Source organism: Ambystoma mexicanum, chromosome 3q (genome assembly GCF_040938575.1).
Source record: "Ambystoma mexicanum isolate Mex_15411 chromosome 3q, UKY_AmexF1_1, whole genome shotgun sequence".
Classification (NCBI taxonomy): domain Eukaryota; kingdom Metazoa; phylum Chordata; class Amphibia; order Caudata; family Ambystomatidae; genus Ambystoma; species Ambystoma mexicanum.
The window spans coordinates 14,266,979-14,280,346 of NC_090926.1; the positions used below are offsets into that span (position 1 = coordinate 14,266,979).

The 13,368-nt window shown below is 44.6% G+C and overlaps 1 protein-coding gene across 2 annotated transcripts in view; it reads right to left on the reverse strand.

Annotated features, from left to right (window-relative positions):
- The window catches only part of MIURF (mitochondrial elongation factor 1 upstream open reading frame), a 48,044-nt gene that overhangs the window by 1,495 nt on the left and 33,181 nt on the right, over positions 1 to 13,368 (reverse strand). The window contains exon 2 of one of the 2 annotated variants that reach the window (XM_069652943.1): positions 5,643 to 5,747. The exons of the other annotated variant lie outside the window; for it this stretch is intronic. Coding sequence (XP_069509044.1) covers positions 5,643 to 5,666 — 24 coding nt within the window. The 5' untranslated portion in view covers positions 5,667 to 5,747. The remainder of the gene's footprint in view (positions 1 to 5,642; positions 5,748 to 13,368) is intronic. 2 annotated transcript variants of the gene reach the window in all.

Here is a 13,368-nt window from a genome sequence, read left to right on the forward strand (position 1 = left end):
CTAGCTATGACCTTTAGCAATGGCCACTGACTACAGCTTTCAACGTTGCCCGCTGTATATTTTAAAACGGTGATGGCTACTAGACATGGCTTTTAACCATGCACATTGGTATTTTTTTTAACACTAATCAACCAACAGCTATGGCCTTTGGTACTAGAAAGTCCCCCAGCCTTTGTCATGGCCAAGTACACGGCCTAAATTGTTATTACGGTAATCAACCTTTTAATGAGCTAACTTTATAAATGATGTGTTATGTCTAATTCCATTATTGATGTAATCCATTATATTCAATGTGATTAGTGTTGTCATCAGTGATGTGATCTGTGATATCATTGTGGTCATAGGCTGTGCAACAGGGGGCGCAAAGTTAAGATGGCTTTAGCTGAATTTCAGTGGTTTTGTTGCATTTAGTTATCACCTTAACGTCCCTGCAACTAAAGTTTCTTTCCTTGAATTTCAAGGGTTTTGTTATTCCATAGATTTTTAGAACTCTTCTAGACCACTAGCATGGTCTTCGACCATGGTCTTCGACCATGGCCACTGGTGCCCACTGTCCATTTATTTTAAAACGCTACCAGACCACTAGCCATGGCCTTCGTATTGCAGGCTTTGAGAACTCAATGGTTTTAGGTAATGTGCAGTGAGACTAAATGATTTGCCACACACTTTGGTTAAGCAGCGCGCCCTAAGCGGTATACCCCTTTTCGGCACCGTCATTTTGCCATGCGCCGATTTGGCACAGACATGCTGCCGCAGTGCCCATTTTGTTGCGAAAGCCGTTCCGATGCCGTTATTTTGCCGCAAGGGATGTTTGGACGTGGCTGACATTGCATCCACGTCTAAACGCCCTCATGCCAAATAAGATCACAGGATGCACTGCAACAAACCTCGCCACCTCCCAGTTGCATTGCTTTTCTTTTAATTAAATTAGTTAAATAAACATTTTTTTTTTATTTAAAAGATACAGCTGCAGAGGAGTGGTGTGTATTTGCCCCTGCTGTTTTCAAAGTCTAAAAGTAGAGCAATATATTAAGGGAATAATGGTACTGTGTGGTAAGCCCCTCCCCTGAGCTGCAAAGAAAGTATTGTTTGCGCTGGCCCACGTGCAATGGAAGACACAAAGCTATGAAACCATTGGTAATGCAGATCAAAAGACCTTCTTAAAATCATGCAGTGATTGGGTGAACGTTTCAATGAAGGAGGCCAAATGGATCAAACGCATTACCAAAATATACGGTTTTAAATAAAAAATAATATAAAGTCTTTAACCCTGGTGTGCCAGCAGGACTATTTTCAAAACAGGACTGTTTCAAAGCAGTACTGACCCTGCTTAGCTTCAAAGCAAGGAAAGGGCTGGCCCATTTCTCCAAGTGGTCTTGTAACTTTGGCTCATTTATCGGGTAACATGGCCTGAGGAGACTGGTTCATTCCTCATTTTGAAGCTAAGCAGCATCTGTCCTGGATACTGCATGCATGGGAGACCTGGAAGGTAATCCAGTCACCGATTTGTAACCCCCAACGTCACTACAGCTGTAAAAATATCTTTTGAAAAAAGAAAAAAAAGAAACTGCGAGTACTGAACTACACATACTATCGGCTATCCATGGTCCTTTATAGCCTACAATATAGCCGCGAATATTGTCAAAACGGCTGAAAAACAAAAATGCTTTCCTGCCCCAACCAGGCCCTCACCAAGTGCGCCCCTCATCTGTGCCAGCGCCCCATATCTGTGCCAGCTCCCCTCAATTCCCAGACGGCCTCCTCACCTCCCCTAACCTCTCCCTCCCCCCACCAACAAACACCGTTTCTGTGACGCATTTTGCTTTGAGATGTTGGCTATACAAAGCTCTGTGTTGCAAACTTACTCCCTAGACCCCTCCAACTCCCAAATTTCACTTGGTGCCTTCTAGCCTAATGGCATTTGTTTGTTTCTTGATGTGCAAATAGCTTTTTTCCTGAATTTCACTTTCCCATATCCTCGGCTATAGCCACGAATATCTCTTGCATCAAGAGAAAAACAAGATGGCTGCAGTTTCCTTTCTAGAAACCCACCGTTTTGGGTAGATCCTCAAGATATCTATCTATTTTTGGGAAGGGGCACCCTCTGCTCCGTCAAAAATTAAAAAAAATGACTGTATGGAATAACCCCAAAGCATGCATGGATCACGAGTCAACGCTTCGTGCTCAAGTTGTTTCAGACCCGGTCCAAATAATCTGTCCAGTGGTTTGGGCTGTGCGCTTGGCGAAAATGTACCTTTGTTTGGCTGTGGAAAAATGATTGTGAAGTAGGCTGCACACGGGGGGGGAAGGGGACGCTTAATTTTTATATTTTAACAAATCTTTACAAAACTTTGCATTCGGGGAGGGTTTATCAGTTTTGGAATTTCGGCCATTACTCGACTCAAAGGTTATTACAAATGTAATAGGCAGGCCATACATGATGCTGTTGATCCTTACCTTTCGAGGGACACAGTATTGTCCATGTACTGTGACGCAGCACTCTGCAGGGAGGAGAACCTTCGAAGTGCTTTCGAGACTGTGGTCAAAGAGCATGAGAAGTGCTACCTCCCTGAATAAGGCCCACCCTACATCTTCCCCTCTCCACCTGCCCTTTCTTATCCCCGTGGTTGGTGTTCCTTCCTTACCCTCCTTTCCTTGTGTGTCGCGTTTACAAAACCAAAAGAAATATAAAACAACAAAAAAAAGGCTCTTTTCAGAGCCGCCTTTCACAGTTCAAAAAGAGGAGTGTCAATGAAATGCGCAAGGCCCTGTGCATTTGTACAAGTCTGCGTACTGTCCGTGGGTCTCTAAAATCTTTGCTGTGCTGCCCTGTCACGACCATTGCACTTTTCTCTGGGAGGAAGTGTTGGCTCTAAAAAGGGCCTTTTTGCTGTGTTTTTTTGTGTTTCGAAAATGGTCAACACCTACTGCAAAATGGATTGCTGCAATTCCAAAAAAAGGCTGCAATGCATTTTGTAAATTTCGCAGAAAAATCTGATTGCCGGCATAAGTAAGATGTACTCCATCTCTGCGAAAAATATGTGTACTACGAAACAATGTTTTCATTGTGAAAAGAGGACATACCAACATCGCTCAAAAAGGCACAGAAAGCCTGGTTAACATTGTGCTTTGCTTTCTCCATTTGTGGACCAAATGAAGAACGTAGCCACATTGGTGTAAGTGCAATACAGGAAAAAATTACTCTGGCGTTTGGATACATGTCCATGACTTTCCCAAATCCTTCTTTCATTGCAAATCGCAAAGAGATTCCAGAAACATGTCCTAAACTCTTCCCTCCACAATGAATAATAATGTCTGGATGACACTGTCACCACAGAAGCACAAAGAGGTACCAAATCCAGCCGCTTCATTCCACGCACTCCATGCCATTGCACTTCCACATGAGGGAATCCAAGATGTACAGCCACTCCGCAGCGATCTGCATGCACATCCAATCAATTTACCCACGAATCTCCTAAAATCCAATCTGCTTTCTGAAATACACAGCCATAGCCATCTCCTCTAAGGAAAAAGACTTTCTGACAAACTCTCTGCTCACACATCACACCCAGTAAACCCTATTGACCAATCCCTTCCTGTGCTAGGTCTCATTTGCATGCCTCTCAACCTCAAAATCCCCATACGTAATATGTGCTGTCCGCGGACAACCGCGGTGTCCGCAGACAAATCGTAAAATCTGAGCATGGGGAATTAAAATTTAAATAGTGTGCCACATTTCCCCTTTGAGGGTGGCTCTGAAAAGAGCCTTTTTATTGTTTTTTTGCAGATGCTTCAGAAACACCTTTTATTTTGTATTTTCTTTGGGTTTTTTTCCTTTAATTTTCCTCCAAAAATCTTCACATAAGCTTCTCCAAATCATCCCTTATGTTCCAAAACAGCACAGCATTTCCCACAAAACATAAAGACATGCCATCTTTTTTAAAGTAATCAACATTACCAAAGTTAATGTCATTGTTGCAAAAGAACATGCCAGCTCTAATCATAAAAGCAAACATGCCTTGGTTGATTAAACACCTAGCAATATTTTGCTGAGGACAAAAAAAACAGAACTATTGTCCCATATTGCCCTAGGTACCAAACCAGAAAAAAATTACCTTGGCATTTGGAAGTAGTTTCATTACTGCCTGAACCAAGTTTTCTAGATCGTTTAACAAAGTAGGGGCACTGACATAACCCAAATGCAAAGCACCACAGTACAGGACAACCACATGTGACTGTTAACCCTAGCCATATATTGGCAAACTTCTACCATTGCCTGCACATTGAAACCAGGCACAGAAGCCCTGGATGTGCCATGTCCTGTCTGCGAACAGCTGCGCAATCCGCGGAGCCGGTGGGTAACACTGGGGCAGCCCTTCTACCCTTTCCACTTCACTCTCTGCACCATTCCCTTATTGGCTACTGTTAAGCAGCCACACAACCATCCACCAATCACATGCAAGACCTCTACATCCAACTCCATCACAATTCAGCACTTTAGATGTACTGTTGATCACTCCGAGTACAATTGAACTGTGACTGCAAAGCACCTACAGCAACTACTATTAATCTCTCTAACATTTGTAGCTGCAGATTCATGCACATCCACATGCATGAACACAAAGTACAGGTATGAATATCTTTTGCACAGTACATCATACATGCCAACGTTCCGACCCACCTGGGAGCGACATTTCCTCCAAAAAATTCGAAGACAACATTTGTGTCATAAGAATGCATTGGACAAAGAGGTATTTTTGGCAGGAGAACGTCAATAATAACATATTTTTCAAGGATAAATGGGAAGTCTCCGCTGATATCGGGAGGATTGGCATGTATGGTACATGTACATCTCTTGTATAAATGCATATAAACAGAGTAACTGCCACTTACCTTGTGTAACCTATAAAACAAGCTTACTGTCATTTCTCCCATCTGCTATGATCAAGTGTTATTTGCAAAGTTCTCTGCTGTCCAAATTTCTTTTTTATTTACCCATTATATTAACTGCAAACTTATTTTCTTCATTCATTCTATAATTTCTGTAACCACTGCCACGTATTTACCCACATTTCAACCATGATAGCATTTAATGCATAAGATGTACATACAATTTCATTTCTATACATTCTGCATATTTCACATACATTCTATCATTTCAACTTCCTTTATAAATGACTAGATTACTAATCAGAGACAACACACAGCTATCTAACAAAGTGCCATTTCAAGTTAAAAGATGCAAGAAATAACAGTACAAATATGGAAAAAGACTTTCTAGTGTGTTATAAAATTACACACAGCCAGGACGAGTACATGCATCTTTATTTATGCACACAGATAGCCAATATCATTTGAAAGGCTCCCAGCTGAAACACCACCACTGCCTCTACAACTGTTCTTCCAATCTAGACAGCTCTCTCATTCCAGCTGGTTGCCCATTCAACTATACACAGGTGCAGTCATATCTATATATCATCTACAACTATGTACAGTGTTGTAAAGTAAGGCATACAACATCTCCCCCCCTTACCTTCAGTCTGCAACACAAGCACCAGGTCCTTCCTTGCAACACTTATTTATTTCAGACGCTCACATCTCCAAGCACCACAGAATCACCTAGTACTTTAGTAATCACTTACTGAGTAATAAGCTGCTGACCTCATAAAATCCTTCTGATTTTATTTCCCCACACCTTCACAAATACATACATTGTATACTTTTCCATACAGTTCCTGCCATTTACCCTGTAAAAAATAGAAAAAGCATGCGATTATTTCTTCTATCTCCTAACATCAAATGACACCGCCTTACGAAGGCAAGTTTGCTCTGTGCGCTTACACTATTGTACTCATTTCTAAAGCACATTCAACTAACATATTCTAACTAAAATATTCAGAATGCACACTGGCAAAGAAAAGTGCATGTACATGCTATGCACAATTATCAGAAAGCACTACTACTGTAAAAACAAAGAAATCCATGTCTACATTAACAGTGTCTGAAGTACGAACGAGAACTCACAAGAAACCTATTTCCATACAAAAAAGTAAGTGCTTCCCTTCACCAATCCACACATCATTTTACTATCCTATAAACACTATTACACTACTACCAATCAGTACACACATTTTTGAAAACATATCCCCCAAGCAGCCCCCATACCACAATCAAAATGTTCGGTAGCATTGTAGAGTTATGCTGCGGTGTCTGTGGCCAAGGCCCAGAGTCTCGGGTGCATGGCCTTTGGCCATTTACCCAGGACTCTAAGCCCTGGCCACAACCACCGCAGCGTAACACACCCATAGAAACAAACACCTAGCAAACGACCACAACCTAAAAGCATAATAAATCCACCTCAAAACTATGCACTTCAAATAACATTCTAAAAAATAATTACAACCAACGAACAAACTCTTCACTACATACCTTCTTCACCCAATGCTCTTCTAACGAACCAAAACCACTAAACTAAAATAGCCAGTAGTGCGCCCACTGTCTAGTATTCCCACGGACACCGCAAACACATTACGGCCTTCTCCCACCTAAACAAATACAGCATTTGACCCATCTCTTACTCCCCCACCCTCTTCAAGCACTCATACACACAAACACACTCCCCAAAATTGGATTTATGCTCACTTCCAGCGCATGTCTGCGCATCGAAACAATTGGACACCCCTCATCCCAACCAATCAGACAACACGTTGCATGTCCGCGGATATGACGCAAGTCGATTATCCAATCTTTGTCCTGTCCGCGGAGAGAACAGGGAAGTGTGTCCACGGACCGGACATGGATTTCACACATTTTTTTAGACCTACTTTTTGGTTGTTTTTAAAAAAAACAACTGGACGGATTTTCACAAGCCAAATATATATCTGCAGACAACGTTCACGCCCACCAATTGGATGGTGAAAAGCGTGAGGTGCGTCATATTTTTTAAATGGTCACCATGTTGATCAACTGACAGCGGCTGAGGTCCACAGATAGCGCAGTGGGGGAAAAGTCTGGAAAAGACATTTGGGGTTATTTGGTGGCTGAAAGAGGTGCTGGAAAGGGTGGGGGGGTGGAATAAAGATGATATGAAGTGGTTTTTATAGGTGAAAAAAAGACGTGCAGGTGCTGCCGAGTTCGAGGACTACACAGTAGTCCGTGTACAGCACTGTGAACAAACATTTTGAAAAACACATCTGGAGTTATTTGATGGCTGAAAGAGGCCGTGGAAAGGGTAGGGGAGTGGAATAAAGATGATATGGAGTTGCTCATACAGGTGAAAAAGGGGTTTGCAGATTCTGTAGACAATTTTGGTGTCCGTGGACATCATTCCAATTGTAGGGGGTTCAGGGCGAGTTTTGTTATTTGAAGGTGTATTGTACGTGCTTATATGGTTTAAAGGCATGGTCTAGTAAAACATTTTATTTAAAAAATAGATAGGCAACATAAAAAAAAAATACTAGCATTCTCTTTTTTAAAACTTCCTATGTAAAATTCTGAGCTATTCAAGCTCAAAATTCGCAAAAGCAAGCACATGGGCGCATCCATTTTGTGAAATGGATGCCCTCCTGTGCTGGCTTTTGCTGTTGAGGCACCAATGAAGGAAAAGCCAGTCAGCTGTAGTAAAAAAAGCTACCACTGGGTGGCTTTCCCTTCATTAGTGCTGTACGCGGAGGACGGGGACCGGAGACCAGAGCAGGAAAGCTGCAGCTGAATCTCGGTAAGTGCTATTTATTTTTTTTAAAAAAATAAGCACTAGCTGCGTTTTTTTTTATAAGTTTTCCGGGCTGGAGGAGCCCGGAAAACTTAGAAATAAAACTGCAGCTTTAAAAACGTTGTATTTATGTTTGCGGTCGCTTTTGAAGAGACCGCAAACATAAATACAACGTTATTGTGTTGGAAACGCTGCGGTTTTTCTTTCCAAGTTTCTCGGGCTCCTCCGGCTTCAGGAGCCATGCTGCCAAGTTCATCGAGGTCGGCCGAGGATGCACTGTTTGCCCCTGGTGCTGGGAGAGTATGTTGTACCGGCACGGGAGCGCACATTGCCAGTATGCGTAGGTGTGGATACCATGGTTGTCTCGCCCACATAGGAGCAACCAGGATGAGCGTCATCGGTTCCCTGTGGATTTTGTTCACCACTTTCCTCATCAGAGGGGTTGGTGGAAAAGCATAGGCAAACATCCCTGACCAATTCATCCATAGGGCGTTCCCCTTGGAGCCTGGCTGGGGGAACCTGGATGCGAAGTCTGGGAATTGTCTTTTTTGCTTGTGACGAATAGGTCTATAGTGGGGAAACCCCACTGAGAGAAGCGGTCGCCTACGACTTTGTGTAGTCGCCACTCGTGTTCCTCTGGGAGGGGATCTCTGCTCAGAGCATCTGCTAGCGAGTGGAGTTCCCCTAGAACATGTTGGGATGACAAGTAAATCTTCAGTTTGAGTGCCCAGTTCCAAATTTTCTGGGCAAGTCTGGACAGATTGGGAGATCGAGTGCCCCCTTGTTTGGGAGATCGAGTGCCCCCTTGTTTGTTTAAGTAAAACATTGCAAGATCTGCACTGACTGGTTGGATAGGAGGGGTTCGAATGCCCGAAGCGCTCTGAAGACTGCCAGAAGTTCTAGCAGATTGATGTGGTTCTGAGCCACTGTGTGAGACCAGAGACCCTGAGCTGTGTGGTGAAGATAGTGAGCTCCCCACCCTGCCAGGGAGGCATCTGTTGTGATGACAGCCTGCATCTCTGGATCGTAGAAGGGTTTCCCCTTCGTAAGATTCTCCCTTTTCCATCAGCGAAGACCCTGTACTAGTGTTGGCGAAACGACCACTAGATCGTCCCACTGACCATTTGCCAGAGGCCACTGTTCGACACCCATTCCTGCATTGGTCACATGCGCAGGCGCGCATGGGGAACCAGTTAAATACAAGATGCCATCATGTCTACCAAATGCATCGCTTTGTGCACCCTTATTTGGCGACCGGCCTGATATTGCAGAATTTCCAGCACATTTTGAGTTATTTCCTCTGATGGAAAGGCCAACCCCTATTGGGCGTTTAGGACAGCTCCTAAGACTGTTTTGGAGGTCCTTGGCACCAGGCTGGATTTTTTCTCATTGATTGAGAAGCCCAATTGGAAGGAGGTCAATTGTTCTTTTGCTGTTTAGTCTCCAAATTCGGGGCAACTCCCCTGTAATGAGCCAGTTGTCCAGGTAAGGGTACACTGGGATTGCCTCCCTGCGTAGGTGCGTCGCCACCACCGCCATTACCTAGGTGAATACCCTTGGAGACGAGGCAATACCGAAGGGCAGCAACTTGAACTGGTCGTCTATTTTGAAATGCAAGAATATCCAATGTTGCCATGTAATCCCCCTTTTTTAGTACGGGGGATTACCTCTTGTAGTGTAGTCATGCAGAATTTTTGTGGCTTGACATACGTGTTTGCAGGGCACAAATCTAATACTGGGCGCATTGTTAGATTTTTTATGGCACAAGGAAGTAGGTTGAATAAATACCCCTGTTTACCTGGCTGCCCAGGACGAGTTCTATGGCATCCTTTGCAAGCAGAATGGCAATCTCCTTGAGGAGGATTTCCTTGTGTTCCAACGAGTGTACCTTCGGTCTCGGAGGATGGTCGTGGGGGCGCCCTAGTAGCTTTATAGTATCCTGCGGACAGCCCCATCTGTCCGAAGTGATTCCCTCCCATGTGTGGGTGAAGGTGGAAATCCACCCCCCTACTGTGGATGCACGGGAGGAGACCCGAAGCAGAATGTCACCGTTTACTGGATGGCGTACCACCTCTGGCGGGGCTGCCTCTACCCCTAGCGCGGCCTCTGCGCTGCCCTCTGGGGAAGCCCTGCGATGATTGGAACAGATTGTTGCCCCATGAGGTTCCTTGATGTTGATAGTAGTTTGAACCCCTGCGGGTGCTTTGGCCCCGAAAGTGATGAAACTAGTGTTTCCGCTCTGTCCTGGGGGTTTAGTCGTGAGTTGTACGAGGGATTTTAGGGTCTCGTACTCGTTCTTAGCCGTTTTTAAAGCTTCTCCACTCCCTTGCTGAATAGTACGTTCGGCTCCACCGGCATGTCTGACGCTTTATTACAGTGCCTTCGGCTATTAATCTTCCAGCATTATCTGCTGCATCAAAGTTTGTTTTCGGTATGCATCCTGATACAGACCTCCATCTGCTGCCAGTTCAGTGGTTCAGGTGCGGAAGATACCAAAGGAGCTACTTCTTCCCACTGATGGCAATTGTAGCTTGCCAAAAGATTGGCACTATTGGCAATTTGTGCCTGATAGGTGGAAGTGGAGGCAACTTTCCTGCCCAAAGCATATATATAAGTCTTTTGTTCTCTTTATCGGGATGTGCTTCAGAAGAAGCAATTGGTGTAACTGCCCTCTTTCTGGTGGCTGTTACCACCAGGGAGCCGGTTTTTAATTGACCCTAATGTACAGAGGATCGGAGAGTGCGGCACGGAATAATTTTTCAACTCGGGGATTAACTGCACAAGTAAGATTAAGAGTTACCAGCGAGGGGTCAATTCTACGCTGAATATTATTGTAAAATGCTGCTTAGTTCTCATTAGACACTGTAGAAAATAAATGCAAGCATCATATATTCTGTGTGATTGGCTTTCTTCCAGACTGAGTTCATCGTGCTTTTGCATAAACTTACTTGTGTGGGAAGGTGATTAGGAGTGATTTTATTGCACTATGAGCTGGTCCCAGGGGGGTGCGGGTTCTCCTTTTTCACTACAGCCGGTCCTCAGAGCACAGTCTTTTAGCAGGGGGTTGAGGGGCTTGGACCCTGAAGGGGCAGAGGTAGCTGGTGTATTGGCATAACTGTGAAAATAATTAGGATCTTTTTCATAGAAGTCTGCAAAAAATGACATTCTTCTCATAACCCTATCGATATCAGCTGAATTCTATTCTCTGGAGCTAGGGATAACCACAACATCTTACGTTTCCTCCTCCATGGCCATATCTTGAGCAGTGGGAGGGATGATTTTACCTTTAGTGGGAGGGTCAGGGACCTTGGACTTTCCTACTGATTATGGGGCCTTTTCTTTCTCCTTATGAATATGGTGTTCTAAAGGATTTTGTGTTGTTTGTCCCCCTTCCCATGACTAGAGGAATGTTTCCCAGTGCTTTTAGTGGCTTCCGAGGGATCTGACACCTCGCATCGAGAATCGGGAGGTGGTACGAGAGTCAGAGGTGGTCTTGGAGGAAGGACGTAGACTCTCGGGAGTAGACGCTACACGCCTTGCCTGAGGATAGAGGTCGGAATCGCCTGACGAACGGGCCTCTGCGACTATTGGGACTGCGACACCTTTTCCAATCGCGGATGGTTGGTCTTTGTCATGAGGCTATCGCGAACAGGGATGCCCAGAGGACACAGATTTGTTGGACCGCTCTCTCTGTGTCTTCCGTTGCCGATCACTCGACACACGTATCGAGTCACGGTCAGGGCTGATGTGTTTAGGTGAAGTAGTGTGTCTCCCGCTTATGCAGCCGGGTGTTGTTCCCCATAACTGGGCCGCCGGCCAGTCCTCCGGGGTCGGGAGCTGGCACGTGGGTGTCTGAAGTCACCCCTCTGCCGTCGCCGTCCGATGCGCCGACGTTGCTGCCATCGCTAAATGACCCTTCGGCGTCCTTTGCCTCTAGTTACCTGGCTTAGTGGGCCCAGCGTTTATTGGAGCAGTCCTTAAGTGTTTTTGGCATGAAGAGCTTGCCAGCTCGACGGGCAGCCTCAGGATGGTCTTGTGGGAGAGGCAGTTTGCACGTATTGTGCTTATCTACCTAGGGAAACTTCTTGTTACATTTAGGGCAGAATTTGAAAGGAGTACTCTCCATATGTCTCAAATTGGCAGCGGGCGGGTACATGTAGGAAATAAATGTGGGAAAGCCTGTATGACCACCCCCCACTCTCCCTACTTGTACAGGGTCGAGGCCTTCCAAGGCCCAAAGTCTGTTGTGGAGTTCTCGACGGCTGGTTTCCTCGATCTTCACCGACGTCGATCTTCCGTGTATGTTGGAAGAGAACGGGGAAGTTTTTGAACAATAATCTTAGTATAATTGGCTAATGCCAAGGGAACTACGCAACATGCGCCCGACTATAATGGCGGAAAAAAAAAATCTGAGGGTCCTACACGCATGAGGGATCATGGGTACAGGGGACGTCACACTAGGGATAGTATTACTGGCACGCCCTGGTTCGACGGCCATTTTCGAGTTTCAAAAAAAAAAAAACTAACTCTGCAGCTTCCACTAGATGTCGGCCTATGCACAGCATGTGATCTAAGCAAATTCCACAAGCCTCAGAAATTTATATATATATACATATATATACATATATATACACACACACACACACACACACACACACACACACACACACACACACACACACACACACACACACACATGAAGAGAGGGACCCTGGAATGGCCCCTATGCGACTGTCGACTTGCAGGATGAAGAATGAAAGGTATAACTCGCTGTTTGGTCACCCACTGCACCAATGTATCATAGATATAACAAGAGATATTCTCTCAGACAGCCATTCAAACCGTATCCAGCAGATGGTTTCGAGGCGACATAGGTCTCATCAATGGATCAGGTCTCATCAATGGATCAGATCGACTGACAAAGCTAGGCATTGACAATGTCATTAGAGAGACATCATGACATAGTCACATTAGCCATAAAGCAACTAAGCATGCATGCATGCATGCATGCATGAAGCTACAGAGATGCACTAGATTTATTACTTGTAGACATGAAAAACATGTCCCCAGGCGTAATTGTCTGCAATTACGCCTGGGGGCGACCTGCCCTAGCCAATCCAGAAGCTCAATTTGTCAGGTGGTGTAAAACATTGAACGGGCCAATGGTCATCCTGCGACACTGCAACAGTGTTGTTTGCAACAGTCAGGGGAAGTCTCAGGTGAAGCCACCGGATACGAAAGGGCAATAGAATTACTAACCTATATAATTTTTATATGTAGTTAGCTCAACCTGACCAACAAGGACACCCTGTAGGTTTTTGGGGTGGATGTGATTTTTGTGACATCACCCGTGTAAAAAACAATGAGATATATATATATATATATATATATATATATATATATATATATATATTAGTGTGACACCGGTTCAGGAGATGAAAATGCTTGAAATTTGTTTTCCTGCATGATCCCAATCTGTATTGGATAATAAAAGACGGCATACTTTGCCCATGGCTGAGTCTTCTGCTTTTGCTTTCAGTCTTTGATGTGCCCGGGAATCTCTGCTAACGGGGGACATTGTTATTGCAAGTCCCCAATTCCTCTGATACACAACAGTTGGTAGCAGAGGACGGCTGGTATGTTCGATCAGTGGGCCG